Here is a 22,155-nt window from a genome sequence, read left to right as displayed (position 1 = left end):
GCATATGTATAAAAAGTGCCATAAAGTGAACAAGCTGACTCTATCTGCCCAATGTTAGGTTGTTCTGGCCAAAGCTAAGTGGCCTGTGAATAGACCTCATTGGGTAGCACCCTTTTCATTTCTTCAAAATTGCCAAGATTTCACTTTCTTTAGGGCTCTGGGAATGGGCCATTTGGTTAGTTCTTTTTATATTAAAAGACTATCGAGAACAGAATCACTTACTAGCATAATAATTTACCCAAATAGAAGAGAGTGTGTGAATATTTGTGTTGGGCAGTAGAAAGACTGCTGGATTTGGATTCAGAGGACATGGGCTGGAGTCACACCTCTGCCATGATGCATTTCCTCATCTGTAAAATGAGGGAGTTAGACCATAATACATAGATTTGGAGCTAGACAGGAACTTGGAGGTCATTTAGTTCTATAACCTTCTCTCCATATTTTACATGTAAAGAAACTTAGGTCCAGAGGAAGATGACCTATAAGGTTCCTTTCAGCTCTTAATCTATAACCTTATGACCTCAGGTTTTTGGTACATGAAAACTAAGTTTGATTCCATGGTGTAGGGTTTCCATCTGATTGTGCTGCTCTCGTACTCAGGATATATTGTTGATATTTCGTGGATATCAAGTAATAATGAGGACACACTAAATCTACCTGTACCCACTTACATTCCAATGAATTCTTATCTTTCTTCAAATATAACCATATTTTTCAATGAATTCCTTCCAAATCCACATTCATAATGGTTTAGGAGAGTCCCAACTTAGGAATGTTGTGTGCCTGCTTGAATTCTGTAATTCTGAACATTTCATCTGGGAATCATCCTTAGATTGTATACAACTGTCCTAGGAGACATCAGTCCTCAGAGCATCTCCATCCCAGGGGGCTTCAGGCAAAGACTTTCTCTGGTTTCAGCATGGAGTTACTTATCATGTCTACCCTCCGCTCTGTCCAACCTTACACGTGATCTCTTAACTGATGAATCTGATGGCCTCTTCTCAGTTCTCATCCTCATTGAACTCTCTGCAGTATTGGACACTGCTGATCACTTCCTCTTGGATATTCTCTCCTCTTTGGGCTTTTAACACTGTTCTCTTTTCTGTATGACTCCTCCTCAGTCTTCTTTACTGCCTCTTTGTGTATTTCATGTCCTCTAACCATGAATATCCCCAAGTCTACACCTCAAGACATCTTCTCTTTTCTTTCTGTATTAACTTTACTATGCAGATGATTCCCAAATCTATATCCATCTCATTTTCTCTTCTGAGCAAGTCCCAGTCAATTAGTCAATAGAATTTATTAAGTGCCTGCTGTGTACCAGGCTTTCTAGGAAGCACTGGGGATACAAAAGAGACAAAAGATAGTCCTGCCCTCAAGTTGCTCACAATCTAATAGCCAGTTGCCTCTTGGATATTTTGAATTGTGTGTCTTTAGTCATCTCAAACTTAACCTATCCAAAAGAGTTGTTATTTTTCCCCTAAAACCTTCTTTTCTTCCAAACTTCCCTCATGCTGTTGTCTCTCCCACTCCAATCCATTCTCCCCCTCAGTAAATTTCAGTGCTTCCCTATTGCCTTGAGGATGAATATAAAATCCTGTTTGGCATCCAAAGCTCTTCATAACTTGGCCCCTTTTTACTTTCCTAGTCATTTTACACTTAATCCAAAGATAGATAGATAGATAGATAGATAGATAGATAGATAGATAGATAGATAGACAGATAGATATGTATATATAGATATGTATGAATGTATGTATGCATATACTCTGCAATCCTTCTACACTGCCCTGTTTGCTGTTCCTTATACACAATGTTTAATCTTCCACCTCTGGGCCTTTACATTGGTGGTTCCTCATATCTGAAATACTCATCCTCCCTCACTGTTACCTCTTACTTTCCTTGGCTTCCTTCAGAACCTGGCTTAAATTCTATCATCTTTAGAAGCCTGAGCTGCTAGCACATTCTTCTCTAAGATTACTGTCCATCTACATGATATTATTTAGGTAGTATATGTGTTGTTTCCCCTGATAGAAAGTATGCCTCCTATGGATGAGAACTGTTTCATTCCAATCTTTGTAGTCCCAGAGCCTAGCATAGTGCTTGTCACATAGTAGGCTTTTCATGCTACAGTGGAAAGAATGATGAATTTGGAGTCAAAGGACATTGGTTCAAATCCTAGCCACTTACTACCTGTGTGTATGTACCTTCTTACTTATGTGTTGTTCCCCCCATTAAAATGTGAACTCCTTGAAAACAGGAACTGTTTTTGCATTTCACTACATCCTCAATGCTTAACACATCACCATGTTCGGTAAATGTTTGTTGACTGAGTAACTACTTAGACCAGAAAGCCAGGTTATTTACCTGATTGTCTGTTGATCTGGATATTTTCACAAGGATAAGTCCAGAAGGGGTGGAATCATGGACACTGAATTCAGTTCTCTCTAGCATTTAAAGTCTGGTATTTTTTTGGATAGTTCTTATTTCAAAATCTGGAGTTCCTCCAGAAGGCAATAATGCTGAACTTTAAAAGGAGAGAATTAATTAAGTGTTGCAAAGCAATCCAGCAAAAGTAGAAGATAATTACATTTTAAAGACGATGCCAAATTTCCATATGGAAAGGACAATAAAGAACCTAATGGAGAGAGGAGGTATTTTTCTATTGTTGGCCACAAAAGGGACTATTTGGCTATAAGTTTGAAAAACAGTATCACTTAGCAATAGGTGAAAGATCCACAGCTCTATTTTATAGACATTAAACTGGAAAGTTTAATGCTTACGTTTCCACATGCACTTCAAGTTTGTTCTGGCAAGTGAAACCCTTTTAAATCTAGCTGCATAGTGTTCTGTGAAGCTGCGTATTGAAGGAGGGGGCACAAGGCATATGCTAAATTCTTGAAGAAGATGAAATAAATCTTTGTTGTTTTGCTTTCTTACACCAGAACAATCAAAGCGCTGTTGGTTCTTCTTAGCACGGCTCATTTAATGACACTAAAACATTTAACTTTTGGGGTTTTTTAGTGAGGCATTCAAGGTTAAGAGACTTACCCAGAGTCACACAGCCAGTAAGTGTCAAGTGTCTGAGGCTAGATTTGAGCTCAGGTCCTCCTGACTCTAGGACCCATGCTCTATCCGCTGAGCCACATAGCTACTCCAAGATGCATGTTCCCTCAAGAGGAACCCACATTTAACATTAATTTTGACATTTCATCTTTTATTGGATGTTGGTTTCCATGTATAGATAAATATAAGATCATCCTCTCTTGATAGTGTGGATTGTATTGCAAAGTATTATTGGACTCCTTTTAATTGCTTAGGCATGGAGCAAGAGAACTGGGTGTGGAAGAGAAAATCAAGCCCAAAGACCTAGGCAAATGATTACATGGCCCTACTAAGAAGATTTTTTTTTGTACATAATAGTCTTCTTCTTTGCCCTGTACTTCTCCCTGTTTAGATAAAAGGCCTGAATATGTCCTCATAATCCCATTGTGATAGACAAAAAAAATCAGCAAATCAAATTAGAGCTAGAAAGGATCTTAGAGGCCACTGAATCCAACCTATTTATTTTAGAGGCCAGAGGACTTAAGAAACTTGCTCAAAGTCACAGAGCAAGGATTTGAACCCAGGACTTCTTAACTCCCAGTTCAATACCACGTCTACTGATGGCATTCTGATGCCATATGATTAATCAACTTTTATGTTAGTATGGAAAAGTAAGAACTTTTGTGAAGTGCCACAAATGTTACCAAAATCCATTTTCTTACCACTCAACATGTTTAAAGCAGAATTAATTATTTCCTCTCAAAAAGTTTGAATTCCCATTTCTTCCCATTCCTTCCAGTGGCCCAACTTTGCCACCTTAGAACCATTCCTCATTCTTCCTTCTCCTTTACCTTCTCCCTCCCAAATCTGATCAGTGGCCAAGTCTAGTGGGGGAAGGGAAAATGGTATATGGATATGATCATGTATATAGGAATTCAAAGGGGAGAGAGATCATTCTTTCAGGGTTTCTTTTTTACTATGACTTTTGAAGTCTTATAGTACCCCCTACAGAGAGTATTTGTTGAGAGAAAAGGCCTATACAGCTGTCCTTACTCTGTTGTAAATCTTAGCAGGGACTTCAATTTCCAAAGGGATCATTTTTTTTTATACTTTTCTTACTATGAAGCTGCAATGTGTTTTGTTACGAGGAATCTGCCTGTATCTGAGTCATCCTCACTTTGGAGGCGTTGTTGGCTTACGGAGTCCAACATTACAGAGTGACAGACTGGGAAGTTAGCAGGTGAAAACTCATAATCAGTTTGTTGATTAAAGCCAGACAGACTTTAGACTTTCTAAAGGCAACCAGGTATAGTGAATAGCAAGTTAGTAGTTGAGACATAGAGACCTGGAATCAAGTTCTGTTTCTGAATATACCAGTGGTGTGACCCTGAGCAATAAGTCCTTTCACCTCTCTAAGCCTTCACAGAATTCCCTGAGCATGATGTCAATCTTCATTGGTGGAAAGAGGTGACACACTTGGATCCTTCCTCCATTCTTGCTTCACCAGCTACTTGCTTGGATATCTCCAAATGACTTTTCCATAGGTATCTCAAATTCAATGTGTCTGAAGCAGAAGTAATTATGTCCCCTCAAAAAGTTTGAATTTCCTTAGTTTTTGGAGGGTCCCTCTCTCCTTCCAGTTACCCAAGTTTGCAAACTTAGAATCATCCTTGACTCTCGCTTCTCCTTTTCCTTCTCCCTCCCAAATTGTAACAGTAAGCACCCCAACATACACGGGGGGGGGGGGGCACTGATATCACAGGTTCTTAGAGCTGCATTCATAAAAGGAAAGGCAACTTTTGAGGGATTAACAATCACTTTAATCAAGCACATGTGTCATTCCTTTAACCAAGCAATGTATCATTCACCTAGTTCAGGGAAGTCAGCACCCTGAACTTCAAAGATAATTCAGAGAAATAAAAAGATCAACAGACATGGCTTCCTCTGCCTGAATTCAACAGACAGGTCCAACTCTCTGACCGTAGTTACCAGAGAGGGAAGCACAGATATCTGGATTTTCAAAGCCTGGGGGACTCCTTTAGCAGCTTCCCAGAGTCCTCATCTGACCAAACAACCAAAATAAAACATGAACTCAGAGTACCTTTTTTAAAGCCAGAGGGTATCCCAACCCTTGAGAATCAATACCTCACTAACAAAAGATGTGGGCATTCCTACAAATCTTCCCTAATCAAACTCCCCTTAATGGACAGGCTTATTAATGGGTGGGGAAGATCTTTAATCACATTAACAATACAAATACATATACTATTTCTAGTTTAAAAAACTCTTGTTTCTATACTTTATTCCTAGTAAAGACTCTTGATTGATAAAGGCAAGATTCAGTCAGAGGCACTTGGTTATACTAAAATAAAAACAGCAAAAGATCCTATTTTGCTTGCTATCACATAAATCTAATCAGTTGCCAAGTTTAATGGGAAGTAGAGAAATGATATATGCAAATGATCATGCGTAGAGGAACAGTCTAATAGGGTAGGCTGAAAGATTCAAGGGGGAGAGAGATTATTCATTCAGTTGAGAGGTGGGGAGGGAGGAGAGAAGGCATCACAAAATTAGAGAAGGATTTCAATGGATAATAATTATAACAACAGCAGAAGTCATAACAATAGTTACATTTATATGGTGCTCTAAGGTTTACAAAGTGCCAGATAAATCTTATTCCATTTTATCTTCATAACAACCCTGCAAGGTAAGTTACTATTCCCATTTTATAGATGAGGAAACAGATGCAGGTGGGGACTTGCTCAGGGTCACGTAAGTAAAAATCATCTGAGTTCAGATTTGAATTCAGGTTTTCCTAACTCCAGGACATCACTATCCACCTATCGTACCACCTATTTTGGGGGCAAGGAGTCTGTTCCAGGCATTGGGAAAGGTCAAAGGCCATGTGCAAATGTACAGAGGCAGTAGGGGGCAGTATAAGATCAATGATCTGTCCATATTTGTTGTAGCCAAAGGAGAGTACCAAGAGCTAAGTCTTGCAAAATAAATTTGAGCCAGATTATGGAGAGCAGTGAATTCTATTTTAAGGACTTGGTATTTTATTCGCTAGACAATGGGGAGTCACTAACGGATTTGGAGCAGAGGAATGATATAATCACAATTAAGATTATTTTTATGTCTGCACAAAGGATGGAATAGAAAGGAGAGAAATTGGAGGCAGGAAAAACAATTATAATCATGTAGGCAGGAAGTACCTGAATTAGAATGGTTTCACTAAGTGGAAAGTAGGAGACAAAAGCAAGAAATATCTGAGATCAAATTCTCTCTACCTGGCTACTGATTAAATGGTGGAGAATGGGGAAATAGGGAAAAGAAAGAGTTAAGAAGGATTCAGAAGCTTTGACCTTGGTGAATGGGAAAATAGTAGCATCAATAAGAGAAGTAAACAAGAGAAAGGGTAGATTTGAGAGAGAGGTAATATATATATAGAGAGAGAGAGAGACAAACTCGTTTATATAGAGAAACTCATTTATCTATAGAAGAGGTTCTTAGCCTCTTTTATTATAGACAGGTAGGTGGCACAGTGGCTAGAGTGCTGGACCTGAAGTCAGGCAAACCTAAGATCAAATCCCACCTCAGACACTTACTAGCTCTATAGCTTTGAGCAAATGACTGTTTGCCCCGGTTTCCTCAACTATAAAATGGGATAACAATAGCCTCCCAGGGCTGTTGTAAGGGTTAAACAAGATCATATTTGTAAACTACTGAGCATAGTACCTGGGCACATAATAGGTGCTATAGAAAGGCTAGTTTTTATTAATCAATTTTGTGTCATGGACTCCTTTGGCAGCCTGGTAAAGTCAATGGATACTTCCTTAAAATAATGTTTTAAAATGTATAAAATAAAATGCGTAGGATTACAAAGAAAATCAATTGTATTGAAATAAAGATTTAATTTTTTTCCCAAGTTCATAGATCCCATAATATCTGTCCATGTATTCCTAGGAAACCCAAATTCATAGATTTATGGCTACAAAAATAATGTCATCTTGTTTTATACACGTATAAACCATGGTGCCAAGTTGATTGGCCAGATTTTTACTGCTAGTGTCAGAGTAACAATTTGAATCTAAAGTCAATGCCCTTTGCATTATATCAGGTGATAGATATGTTCTTTTTTAGGTATAGATAGGACATATAGCACGTTCTTTGAAATAGTGAACTGAAGCTAGAGGGAGAGGTCAAAGTTGGAAATACATAAAAATCACCAATCTAAATGATTTGTGATAAATCAGGATGCTTGATAAATGTGCTACATCAGGTAAAAAAAAAATCACACAATTTGAAAAAGAAGGGAAATTCTTATGGAGACTTGCAATAATTCAAGTCTTAATAACTTTAACATATTTTCTGATATTTGAATATCATTGAAATATCTCACTGATTTTTTTTCTAGATGCCATTATTATCTTGATTGCAGGTAATAGGATGGAAAACCACTCAGATATCTTAATCTTCCTAAATATAAACTTCCCTACAGTTTGGATATTTTTGATGATCTCAGAATAGAAAAAGATTATAATAAGATATTAATAAAGTGTTCCATTTCTAAATGCCCCCTTTTAAGAGACAAAGGTTGCTTGCATGATGGCTTAGAATGCAAATATAAATTTTATATTTTAAATTTATAAATATATGTATATATAGTATGTATGTATCTATATACACATATATACATATACATAAAATACATATATGTATATATCTTACATAAGTCATATATAGAAATATTATCTAAAATACATGTAACAGATAGACAGATAGATAGACAGACAGAGAGACAGATAGATAGATAGATATGGATGGAATTAGTAGATATGGTCTGAAGTCTGGTCCATTTTTGCAGAAAGTTGGAAGAGGGCTATGTCTATAACACCAGATGGGGAGTAGCAGGAAGAGTCTAAGACCATAAGAGGCTCAATGATCTTTCTTATCTCCTAGAGAGGTATTCAACATATTGAGTCACCCTCGAATATCTCTAAATACAACATTCAGGCCCTAAAAAGGAAAGCAACTTCCTTGATTTCTCTTAAGCCCTTAGTTTAAACTCACCAATTTAGCCCCTTAGCACCAAATGCTAGGTACATAAAAAACACCAATAGCTAATAGCAAATAAACATATTTATCCAAACAAAACAGAAAATAGAAATTAGAAAAGCTCTACAGATTAGAATATATTAAAGAATACCCAGGAGTTAATAAAATTTCAGCTCAAACCAAGGGAGAACAACCTTACCCAGGGAAGGTCCTCTCTTCATAATCTCTAGAGTTACAACTCCTTGAGGTCAAAGATGGGCCTGCTCTCATATTTGTCTATGGCTCTGAAGGCTCCAGTCCATCTTCTGAAAGTCTCTCAAAAACCTCCTTTGAGATCTCTTTGTGCCTCTGCAGTCCTTCTCTGCAACAAATAAGTAAGTCCCATTTGCAGACAGGATCATCCTCAGCATTCTCTCAGCCACCCAGGAGTCATAACTCCCTCTGTTTAAGCAGCAGAGAGCTGACCCCTTGCAAAACTGCCCCAGGCTTCACATTTAACATTAGTATAGCATTTTACACAGATCATTTCTCCCATCCTCTCTCCCCCACCTCCACACAAAATACTTCATTTGATTTCCACAATAAACCTTTTAGGTAGGAAAGTAACTGAGATGATCACTTATTGCGATAATTTGTGAGTAAAAGTATGGGCCCAGAAAGGTTAATTGACTTGTTTAAAGTCAGTGAGCTAGTAAATGGTGGGCCTAGCACTAGAATCCTGGTCCTCTGACTCCTGGTGGAGTGCTTGCTACCAGCTTTTCCTGCTGACTTCATTCAATTATCTTGAAATGGAGCTACAATTCATCAAATGTTGCTTCTTTAAAACCAAATTAAAATATTACTCTTGTCCTGAATTCTTTTGTTATTAGCTGTCTACACTGAAAGACCAACGGCTTTCAGGGTATTTATTTTCCTTAGAATGAACTATAATGATGTTCATTTTCACACAGTTCTTTTATCTCCTTGATAGGGTTACTTATAGGATTCGGCAGGTTAAACTAATTATTTCATGTTAGTTTTAGAGACAACTCAGCACTTGGGCATTCTCAGCATAAAATTTGTTTCATTTGGAAACAACAGAAGCCAAATAAAATAAGTATACTTTTTTTTAGCAATTTCCAGCTTTGTTTCTACTGAGTTGGAATTTTTTCCAGAGAGCCAATAATTGTGCTTTAAAAGAGATTAGCCTTTGCCAATATTATCTGCATAAACAGATCTTCTAGTCAATATCTGTATGATTTATGAGTATTCTGAGGTTTTTTTGTTTGTTTATTTTGGTTTAGTTTTGTCTTTTCTTTTTCGTCTAATTGTTTTTAATAATTAGCAGCTGCTAATCATCTGTTTATTGCAATTTAGGCAGAAAAACATCCGGGTATTTTCCAGTTTTTAAAATGGGTACATTTCCTCTAAATTCTCCCCTTCTTTGGCTTATATGCTCCTGTGCTTTCCTAATTCTCCCCTTACCTCATTTTTTTTCTACAAATAGCAGAGTGTCATAGAAAATACACTGAGGTAAATAAGAGTTATAAGAACTGGATTTTAGTCCTTTCTCTATCATGTGACCTTGGACAAGTTGACTGAGCTCTCTGAATTTCTTCGTGAATTGGAGAATAATACCTCACCTTCCTGTCTCACAGCAATATTATGAAGATCAAATGAAACATTTTGTGTGTGATAATAGAGATCAGTATGAACAACATTTTAGATGTATAAAGGACTGTCCTCTTAACATCCCGGCAAGGTAAATTGGGGAAGTATCATTTTCTGCATTTTAGAGACAAGTAAACTGTACTTTTTTTTCCCCTTGCGGACCTCATCTCCACCAGCTACGTCTGTATAAATGAAGCTAGTAAAACATCCCCACTCTCCCCAGTCTCTGTGGTCCAAGTACCTATGGCATCTCCTTTAACTTGTCTTTTTACATGAAAGGATAGTTAACAATGTAAGGAAGGAAATGAATTCGAAGAGGAATGGCATGAGGGCTGACACTAGAGTGGGAAAGACCGTGGGTCAAGCCTTGCCTCAGGCATATACTGGCTGTGTGGTCACTGGCAAGTCATTAACCTTTGGCTCACAAAACTCAAGACAGTGATTTTTAAACTACCTTTGCTCACTTTAGTGCAGGAAAACATAGCCTGATAGTAAAACTAGGGTGCTGGGGTGCACTCTTTGAGAATCTAAGATTCTAAATTACAAAAAAAAATTGAAGCTTTGCATCAAAGATGAAATTTTCAATACTGAGAATTTCCTACGCAGCGAGATAGAGGAGATGACAGAAGGCTAGACTTTGAGTTGGGTAGACAGGTTCAGATCATGCCTCTTGACACTTACTAGTTATATGAGTGTAGGAAAATCATATAATTCCTCTGAACCTCTATTTTCTTACCTGTATAATGGGATGGGTGATATTAATACCTGCAGTCCCTTCTTGGAAAGATGGCTGTGAGGCTCAAATGAGATGAGTATATGAAGTTTTTCACAAAGTTTAAAAGAACATATGTGTGTGTGTGTATTTGTGTGTGTGTGTATTTATGTGTGTGTGTGTATATACACACATATATATACATATACCCGTATTTGTTTATTGTTATCATTATTCTTACACAGCAAACTTAGGATGCCTCTATAAGAAAACTACAAATATCCAGAATGGTAATACTGTTGAATTTGGAGTAACAGGTCCAAACCAAGTAATAATAATAAAAAAACAATAAATGCATTCAGGCAGTGAATGCTATGAAAATTTGGGAGAGAAAGAAAAATTATTTCTGACAGGAGGGGTGAAGGGATATTTCATGGAGAGTTTAATAAACTGACACCTTTGATCATTTGACTAGAAGGTAAAACTCCTGGAGGGCAAAGACTGCTTCATTTTTGTCAAAACCTAACTAAATGTCTGCCATATTAAGTACTTTAAGATAAGCTTATTGATTAATAGATTATTGATTACAAGCTTGCCTCTGGATCTCAGGTTCCTCATCTGTAAGGTGAAGTCTTTGGTCTGGGTGATATTGAAGTAACTCAGAACTCAAAATCTATAATCCTGTGAATTGAAGTCTCACTAATTGAATATTGTCTGTGGAAACTGGTATGTTGGTGCCCAAAATAATGAGTCTTAACTTGAGGAAGTTAATAAAGGGTATTTAACTATTTAGGGCAAGTTTTCTTATTAGAGGGTACCCTAAATTTGTTGAACAAAGTATTTCTTAAATCATTAAATATCTGTGAAACATATTGATTACTGCTTCTGTTGTTTTTTAGTTGTATCTGACTCTTTGTGGCCCCATTTGAGATTTTCTTGGCAAAGATGCTGGAGTGGTTGGCCATTTCCTTCTCCAGCTCATTTTACAGATGAGGAAACTGAGGCAACAAGGTTAAGTCCAACTCTTTTTAACTCCATTTGAGATTTTATTGGTAGAGATACTGGAGCGGCTGGCCATTTCTTTCTCCAGCTCATTTTATAGATGAGGAAATTGAGGCAAGCAGGATTAAATGGCTTGTCAAGGATCATACAGCTATAAATATCTGGTCATATTTGAACTTAGGAAGATGAGTCTTCTTGACTGCAGGCCTGGTACTCTACCAATGTGCCAACTGACTACTTCTTACTGCTTTTACTTACCAACAATAGTGACATGAGGCAGTTTGATACATTTTGAAAAATTAACACATTTTAATTTCATATTGTTGATATATCCGTATATAATTCCTGTATAATCAAAGTAATTGTCTATTAAAATTGATAAAGAAATTACCAAACATTTGATGAAGAGATGGAATAAACCTTTATTAATAGCACCTACTTTGTGCCGGGCACTGTAAAAATATTATCTCTGTTGATGAGAAACATTATTTGCTGCTGAAAGGTCCTACTCCAGACCTATCAATTTATAGATGAGGAAACTGAGGTCAAGGCAAAGAGCAGTTGAGTAACTTGGCATGTAGCTGAGCTAGGATTTGACCTTGCTTCCCCTCCAAAAGCAGTGTGGGATAACGGAAGGAACTCTGGATTAGGAGTTGGGAGATGTAAGTTCTAGTCTTTGTCCCAGAAGGGGCCAATTTTATTGGAAAGAATACTAGGTCTGTAATGAACAGACATGGATTTGAATTCCAGCTTATCCTTAGACAGTCATTTAATTTTTTCTAATCTTCAGATTCCTTATCTATCATCTCTGATCCTGGTGAAATGACCTCAGTTTCTCACAATTCAAGGATCTCTCTGCTTTATGATCCTAAATAAGATTTCTCTGGTTGTCCATCCCTACATAGGACAGCTCAAAGCCAGAGAAGTTTATTGCCTGCTACACACACACACACACACTCACACACACACACACACACACACACACATTCAAAACATTTCACAGTCACTGATAAAAACAAAGATATATGCAGATTGACATTTAGGAATTAACTGGAAATAAAGGATGCTTTCTAATCTTTAAATCTTTAAATCCACTTGAGATAGAGATGTTGATCCTAGCTGGAGTAAGTACTCTCAAAGACAAATTGTGTTTGCCTCCAATTATCTAGCTGACTATTCTGGTTCCAGAAAAGCTTGATTCCTGAAAGATAAGAATTCAGGGCCTCATCAAATCCTTTCTCTATGAGGGGAGTTTATTGAGGTGGTGTATTTTTTCCCCTTGCTACTCTGATGACTAGGTGTGCCTTTCAAACTAAAAGAAAGATGGCAAAGTCTAATCCTCCTCCTATTGGGCAGGGGTATCTCCTCAGATAAGGACCCTAGCAGAAGCTTGGACTCTGGTAGCAGAGACAAGTTCCACAACCATTATGCAATGGAGACGCCCAAGAATAACTATCACCATGAAGCGAGTAGGGTAACTCACTGCAGAGTTGGCAAATCTAGAAATGACCATGAGGACAGCTGGAGTAGACCCAGTGGGAACAACAGAAATATTGGCAAAAATCAAGAGCCCAATGGCATTTGAGACATGAGTAATCCTTCCACAAATGTGGATACATGCTTACATGTGTTGCACCCACTGTACTTACTCTTCTCATTGTAGATGTGTGTATTGGGGGTGAGGTGGGCAGTTTGGAGGTGAAGGGGAGACTGTTTCAATTGCTACTTAGCTCTCTTTTTATGACACTATGTTAAATACCTTCACTTTGAGTTTATTGTATCCTCTAGCTAAAAAGTAAAAACTAAACTCATCAGTAGAGATTCAAGGCTATAATTCTGAGTGAATGTAGGCATATAGAGAACTTTGAACAGGTTCACCACATGTGAGACCAGAGTGCCCCACATGCTACAAAGCAAGAGGACTGGATAAGATTTGATGTATATAGCCCTTTACCTACACCTCTTATCCAGACCAATATATCTCCTTGGTTTCCTCATATTAAGGATGCCATTCTTTTCCTGGTCTCTGAGTCTTGAAAACTAAAATTTAGCTGTAATCCCCACCTTTTATTTTCCATATCTATTCAATCACTAATTTCTACCAGTTCTTTCTCTATAATGTCATTTGTATTAGTTCATGTTTGCTTGTTTCCATGGCAACCACTCTGACTCAGGTTTTTTAGCACTTCATCGTTTAATACCACGATTGCCTCCTAATTGTCTCTCTACTTCCCTTCTCTTACCTTCTGAAAATTATTATTTAGAAACATGTGACAAATCACAGCCACACCATCCTTTGTGTTAGAAAGGACTTCCCAGACATTTTTTCACAAAAATCTTATTTATCAAGTCCCTGTCTAATACAAGCTCTGACTCTTTATACCTATTAAATCAAATCTCAACTCCCCAGTAAAATTCAAGGTGCTCTATAAAGCTCTTCTCTCCCACCCTGTCATTTTTCCAACTTCTCGTTTCATTAGACAGTAATACAGCCCCTCCTTCTAGACAATCTGGCCATTATTCAAGATGTTTCTCCATCCTTAGAAGATTTTGCCACCCTTCTTTCAATCTATGCCTTTTACTTTCTTCAAGACCTAGCCATTGACATCTCAAATTCAACATATCCAAAACAAAAGTTATTATCTTTCTCCCCAGATCCTTCTCTATTCCAGACTTTCCTTTTATTAAGGTACTCCCATCTTCCCAAGCTCACAAAATATTTGTCCTTTCCTATTGTCCTTTTCCCACCTCTTCCCTCCCCTCTCCAAATTAATTTTTCTGGCTTCCTTCAAGACTCGACTGAACTCATATCTTCTGCAGGAGGTCTTTCCCACTATACCCAGCTGTCAACACCTTCATTTCTCACTCCCATATTATTTTTCATTTGTAGTATATAGAATATGGTTTTTTGCACATGGATCTCTGAGAAAAGGCTGCAAATACTTTGGGAATCCACATCTACTCAAAACTATAGCTCAAGAACCTCCTTCAGTATGTTTACTTGTAGTAATTAGCCAAAATGATTCATTTGAACAATTAATTCAAAACAGAGACATTTAATGAGATAGCATAGTAAGAAAAGTATCCATTTTCTCATAAATTTGGTACAAACTATCCCACAAACATATACATCATTAATGGGAATGGTAAACATAGGTAGTAATCATTCATAGGAGTCCATAAATGAGGACTGTGTGTTGCCAGGGAGTATGTGTATACATATAGGCTAGGGAGTGTATATGAAGGAGCAAACCCATTCAGAACACATTTAGGACACCCATTTAGGAAATGTATGCTGCCAAGGTACACTTACACACTTAGGCTACACAGGTCACCAATGCACCCACATGGAGAGGCAACCCCTGCCTCTAATACCAGACATTTCCTGGACCTGCTTCCTGACGGACACTGTAGTGCCAGAATTCCCTGCTGGGTGTGCTATCTCCAGTTTTCCCCCATGGCAGTCATATCTCTCCTGCTTGTCAGTTATCTTTTCTGAGCTTTGGATGGAGTCTTCAGCTGAAGTGTTAGCTTTACCTCATGGAAACGATGTCATAGCCATCGCTCTTTTAGCTTAGGCTCTTTGAGAAAGGTAGGCCCTTCATACACTCAGTCATAAGGCTAGGGAAAAGTGGCTTTCTCTCCAAAGGGAAAAAGAGGCCTCTGTGGTAGAATGGGCTCCCTTTCTTCAGCAAAGAGAAGCATTTAAGAAAAGAAATTCTAATGTTCCTAACTGACTTAAATTAAATGGATTTCTTAGAACACTTTTTTTTTTGTGCTTTACTACATTGGAGCATAACTGAAATACAGCATTGACGTGCCACATACTTCTCTGTTTCTCTCCATTTGAAAAATATACAAAAAATTTTGGCCCAGCTTGAGATGGGAAAAAAATTGTTGGCTTTTCTAAAAGGCCTTCCCTTTTTAGTTATGTATCATGATACATAGAACCAGGAGTAGATTTGTGGAAACCCTTATAACCTGAAAGAAGAGAACTGAGTTATACAGACTGAGAACAGAAGGAGGCTGTTAATGTACACCATGTACAGAAGAATTCAATACCATTGCCCTTCCAAAGAAGGAGTCATGGAAATGAAATTGACCTGCAATTTTCCTTTTTTCTTATTAAAGGCTTCGACCTCTTAGTAAAATATTCATTATTCAGCCTTCTTTGGGAACAAAGGCCTTCTGTTTCATGCTAAGTTTTTAAAAGTCTGAAGAAGAAATATTTGATATTTCTACTTGCGGATGAATGGACTAATTATATAAATATCTCCTAAGTATATAAGGTGCATATATATACACATAATATATATATTACATGAACATTATATATACATATATTTATGTGTATGTATACAAATGAGACACATATACGTATGTGTATGTGTGGAATATATAACACACATGTATATCACATATAATGTACCGCATATACATCTACATATATGTGTGGGGATTATATAAATATACATATATACATTATATGCACATACATACGTGTGTGTATAGCACACACAAAGATTAGGTTGAATGGAGTAGCCAGGTGGCACAGTGGATAGAGTGCTGGATCTGGAGTTAGGAAGATTCATCTTCTTGAGTTCAAATCTAACCTTAGACACTTACTGACTGTGTGTCCCTGGGAAAGTCAGTCAACCTTGTTTGCCTCAGTTTCCTCATTTTTCAAATGATGTGGAGAAGGAAATGGCACACCACTCTAGTATCTCTTCCAAGAAAACCCCAAATGGAGTCATGAAGGGTCAGACACAACTGATATAACAGAACAACAACAAATAAGTTGATAGAGATTCAAAAACAAATTTTTGGTTTGAGACCTATGGTCCCATTGCTACGGGTAATTCTCAGGGTCAAAACTCCTTCCACCAATGCATATCAGCAACGTACTCACAGAAGTTATCATCTTAGAAAGTTGCCTGGGTACTAAGAGAACTTGCTAAAGATTGCGTCATTGATGTGGGTGGGCGGGAGGGGGCTCTTCTTGACGCTAAAACCAGCTCCCTCTCTCACTATACCATGGTCATGCTGCCTCTTTGACTCAGTATAAAGTTGAGATACTCATATGAGAAATATCATAAAACTTTTGTCAGTGAAATACTTAGACATATAATATATTGGAAAATGTCAAAGTTAATGCTATGGGCTAATAGAAAGTACCTGAGAAAGTTCCAAGAGCCCAGAATTCTAGTCTCAGCCCTGTTACCAACTGGGCAACACTCCACTGTCACTTTTTTCATCTTATAATGGTAGAAGTTAAACTTGCTCCATCAATCCAACAGGGTTATTGTGGAAATAAAATGAGAAAAGGTATATATGTAAAATCACTTAAAAAAACAACAAAAAGGGACTAGAAATGTGAAACATAGGTTCATAGACCAAAATAGTGGTAAGATATCTTCAAGATCTTCCGGCTCAGCCTCATTATTTTACAGATGAGGAAACAAAGACTCAGAAAGGAAATGACTTACCCAAGGTCACACAGATATTAAAGTAGCTGACAACAGCATCTTAAGATATTGCTGACTACAGTTTCTTGAAGACTTTTCCCTCACGGAAATATCCTCTTCCATTCAAATCTACTATCACTCCATACAATGAGGGTGCAGATCTGCCAGATGCCAAAAATATGATCACTAAATAGTTTATCATTATTTTTTGTTTTTAGTTTGAAGTGTGTGTGTGTATTTTTTGGCAGTAGGGGGAGGGTGATTCATAGTTACTAACAGATCATCTGGCTGCATGTCCACAATAATACTCATTGTTTGGCATTTAGATTTCTTAACAGTATAGTTCCAGTCTATTTTGCCAGATTGATTCCACATCAATTTTCCCCACACATTATATGCTCCAGTCAAATTGGAATACTTTCTATTCTCACTTCAGGACTTTCCATCTCCTCAGAGGTTTTAAACTGGGATCTATGAATTTTTATTTTTAATATTTCAATCACCACATACCAATATGAAATAAGATCCAAATAATTGTATGTATTTTTTATGCCTTTAGAAACATTCTGAGAAGGGTTCTATGTCTTTCATCAGACTGACCAAAGGGGCAACGATACAAAAAGTTAATAGCCTCTGATCGTCACTGCATGCCTTCATGTACACTGTCCTCCTCCGAGGCATCACTCCCTCCTTAGCTACTCCCTTAGCTGCCTTCGTGTCTCAGCCAGATGGGTGACCTTCCTGGGAGAGCCTTCGTCATCCCCACTTGTATTTCCCCTCAAACACACCAAACTACTTTGTGTGTATAAAAATATGCATATTACATGATATATGTAAATTATGTACAAAATATGCATAAGTTAATTAAAAAATTAACTTATCTGTGAACCACTTGTTTTCCCCAGTAGAACGTAAGGTCTTCAAGGGTAGAACTTGTTCATTTTTGTTCTTTGTATCCCCAGCCCACAGAGGAGGTCTAGCATGTAGAAGACTATTAGTACTTGTTTGTTGAATGGAAATAAACTGAACAGAATTGAAGTGAACTCTCTAGAGTTCATCTGCTACCCTTTACACTTACTCCCCCACTCTTAAGAAGGCTTCCATAGTACAGCATAGTCTTGGCTGTAATAAGAGTCCACGTCTTCATTGTGACAATATGTATACATACATATATGTATGTATGTATATACACACACATATAGAAACACAAAATGGGTATAATTATATTTTGAATACTTCACTGGGTGGCTATGAGGATCAAATAAGCTTTCTTATATAATTTTTATGAATATGTAAAAAATTACATAGATATTTAAATTTTATAAAACATTTCTACATAAAATTATTTATTTGTGTATATGTATATATAATCATATTTGATACATATATCTATGTATAATCGGATGTATAATCACAATAACTCTGTGAAGTAAATTGTCAAAATATAATTATACCCATTTTACAGAGAAGGTAAGTGATGTGGACAAAGTTACACAGCTATGTTAATATATATAAAATCTTATTTAACTTTCATTAATAACCCTGTGAAGTAAGTAGTCAAAATATAATTATATCCATTTTACAGATAAGCTAAATGTCTTGGTTGAGGTTACATGGCTATTCAGGTGCAGACCAAGGTCTCCAACCAGCATTCTCTGGCTCCAAATCCAAATATTTCTGCATTCAACTACTCTTCATTTTGTACTGAAGGAAGAATGGATGTAAATTACCCACCTATACTAGGGGAAAACATATCACCCTCTCTAGCCTTATCACTTAAGAATGAATGTAAAATTGGATATCTGAAATACTTACACATATTTTACAGCTCTTGAGATCAGTAACTTCTCTTTTCTTGTCAGCCTTAGCAAATTACAGATTAGGAGTTGTAGAAAATTCAGCCATCTTCATAGAATAACTAAAAAGAACTAGATTTGTATTCCAAGGATGTGGATTTCAGTCTCTCCTGTGCCATGAATAGTTCCATGATCTTGAACAAGATATTTAAGCTTTCTAGACCTGTTTCCTTATCTATAAGTGGAAAAAAGAGGGTTAAACTGGAAGACTATTAAATCTATAATTATATGAATTTTTAACACCTCTGAAAAGAAAAAAAAAGTAAAATATAAAATGTAAAATATTCAAGAGAGGAATGACTTTTCTTAGCAGAAGTACAGCTTCTTTCTCAAAGATGCAATCTGAAAAGGTGTTCCCTCCTGCAGAACTTAGCAAAAGTCCTAAAGTAAAATGTCAATAAGCTCCCGACATTAACTAGGTGGTGTAGTAGATAAAGTACAGGTCAAGAAGACCTAAATTTGAATCCTGCCAAAGATATTTGCCAGCTATGACATTCAGGGAGTCACTAGACCCCTCAGCCTCAGTTTCTTCATCTGTAAGATGGAGATAATAGTATCACCTAACTCACAGAGTTGCTGTTAGGATTAAATGAGATAATGCATGAAAAGCAATTTGCATGCTCTTGGCAAATCTGAAGTTGCTACGTAAATGTCAGTTATCATTATTGTTATTTGTTCCTATTGATAATTTGCAAATGATTGGGAAATCAGAGATCAGATAACTTGGAAGATCCAAAAGTTTGAAATTTAAAATTTGACAGAACCCCCAACTATGATGCAAAGCATACCACAAAGTTTCTCTGACCTCCAAGAAGTAGTAAATAAAATCACTGTACCTGCAGCATTTCTGTGCAAAAAATGAGGCAGAGGAATCAGTTTTGATCCACGCATCCATTCATTTAAAAATGAGCCTAATGGAATGGGTCACCACTTTTTTTAATGCTAACAATATTTTAGTAAACCATATAATCAATATGACTAGCATGTGAAGTAGCATAAAAGATACCCTCAAGGACATGTATGAAAGGAAAAGAGAATGATCTGCTCACATAATGAGAATAAAGGATGAGAGAAAGGCAAACCAAGGACTGCACTGATAGTTATGAAATATTAAAAGAACCAAACCATGGGATGGTTCCATGACAGTGTATCTATAGTAAGGCACAGATGACACTGTTGGACAGTATTAGGAGGAACAGATGGGTTTGACATCTACAGGAGCAGAAAGACTACGTGATGTGATCATGGACTCATACCACAATGCCCGATGGGATATCCTTCAGAAATGGGACACTGAAGGTCATTGAGACTCCAACCACTCTATACTTTGCTATTTGAAGGGTCTCACAATTCTTCTACTTAGATACTTGCCATTGTGTGGAAAACTCCTGTATAAATTCTTTTTTCTTTTCTCTCTTAGAGACTCCTTTGTCCGTGTTTCATAGGGTAATTACTGAAACCTTCCTTTTCTCTCCCTTTGATAATACAGAATAACAGACTAAGAAAATACGCCTTTGAATTGAAAATGAATGACCTGACATATTTTGTGCTGGCAGCTGAAACAGAGCTGGATATGGATGAATGGATTCACACTCTCAACAAAATCCTCCAAATAAGTCCTGAGGGGCCGCTTCAGGAAAGGAAGAGTGCAGACCTCACAGATCTCAGGCTGGGTGAGAAACAGATGTGCTACCATTCCTTCTCATGCTGAAAGGAGACTCCTTATTTGGGGTCAGTTAGGTCATTTAAATTGCTACCAGCTCAAATAGCTTTCTGTCTCTAATCCATCCATCCCAGAGGTATCCACTTCCATAGATCATCCCCCAAATCCTTACATTTACTTCATAATGGTGGTGACTGACAATGAGCATTTTTTCCAGTTGAGATAATATTTGAGATAATATTTCAACTAAAGTTGTTGGAAGTCACCTATCGGGAACACTACAAACGTTATTTCTGAAACCAGTTAATGGATCATTTCTCAGAAGATACCTCACATTTTATGACCTGACATTAGAGTCAAGTAATGGAACTCTCTCAGAATCCTTTTTTAGGCCTTGATAATGCAGATGTTCATAGATTCATAAATGGTTAGCAGTACAGCAGATAGAGCATTAGTTGTAGAGACAAAAAAAAAATCTGAATCTTACTCAGAATCTTACTACCTGTGTGATGCTAGCAAGTTGCTTAACTTCTCAATGCCTCAAATCCCTCATCTGCAAAATAGGGATGCTAATAGCATCTCCCAGCAGGTGTTGTAAAGATTAAATGAGATATTGGTAAAAGGCTTTGTAAACTTTAAAGCATTACGTAAATGCTAGTGACTATTATTATTATTATAGGGTAGGTAGGTGGTACAGTAAATAGAATGCTGGGCCTGAAATCAGGAAGACCTGAGTTCAAATCCAGCTTCAGACACTTATAAACTACGTGACCCTGGTCAAGTCACTTAACCTTGGACTTCTGCTAAATGAGTTGGAGAAGCAAATAGCAAACTACTCTAATATCTTTGCCAAGAAAACCCCAAATGAGGTCATAAAGAGTCAGACTCAACTGAACAATAAGATTATTAATATTTTAAGATATGTTCAATGAAAATGAATCCTCTAGTTAGATATTTTTCCAACTTTTCTTCCAAATCTGTTCTCTCTTGGTGCTCTCCTATCTGGTCAGCTGCTCCTAAATCTCCTTTGTTAGTTCACGTACATGATTTGCCCAGGGGTGTCCCCCAAGTTTCCTTCTCAGGCCTTCTTCTCCTTTTGCCTTGCACTATCTCACTTGGCGATCTCAAGGACTCTTCCCTGCACAGATGTTAACCAGATATACCTGGTCTTAACCTCTCAGCTATAATACAGTTACACCTTACCAGCTGCCTTTGGGATGTTTCCATCTAGATGTCCTATGTGCATCTCAAACTCAACACATCCAAAACAAAACTAATTCTCTTTTCCTCAGGCTCTCTAACATCTCAAATATACCTATTTCTGTCAAAGGCACCACCATCCTGCACATTTCCAAAATCATATCGTGTTACATACATGCATTCCAAGTTCATATCATATTACATACATCATATTCTCTATTTGTCACCCTCAGTCACTAGATAAATTTAATCTGTTGCCAAATCTTGCTTCTGCATTCCCAAAATGGGCTCTTCCCTCCATTCGCAAAACCGCTGCTGTAGTTCAGACCTTCATCACCTCATTGCCTGGACTATTACAATAGCCTTGTAATTCATCTCCTCTAATTGTCTCATGTGAGGAGAGGGGCATGGGGAAAGGACATGGGAATAATCTTTTACATAGCATATTGTAGGTTCCTGGCACTTTTTACAAATGTTATCTGATTTGATCTTCACAAACTACCT

The 22,155-nt window shown here is 37.3% G+C and overlaps 1 protein-coding gene across 5 annotated transcripts in view; it reads left to right on the top strand.

Moving 5' to 3' along the window:
* Positions 1-22,155, top strand: part of DOCK10 (dedicator of cytokinesis 10) — a 358,984-nt gene that overhangs the window by 216,243 nt on the left and 120,586 nt on the right. For all 5 annotated transcript variants that reach the window (XM_072617984.1, XM_072617982.1, XM_072617986.1 and 2 more), the window contains exon 8: positions 20,278-20,461. In XM_072617984.1, the coding sequence (XP_072474085.1) occupies positions 20,278-20,461 (184 nt within the window). The remainder of the gene's footprint in view (positions 1-20,277; positions 20,462-22,155) is intronic.

Source organism: Notamacropus eugenii, chromosome 6, assembly GCF_028372415.1.
Source record: "Notamacropus eugenii isolate mMacEug1 chromosome 6, mMacEug1.pri_v2, whole genome shotgun sequence".
NCBI classification, from domain to species: domain Eukaryota; kingdom Metazoa; phylum Chordata; class Mammalia; order Diprotodontia; family Macropodidae; genus Notamacropus; species Notamacropus eugenii.
This window is presented reverse-complemented; position numbering and strand designations above follow the sequence as displayed.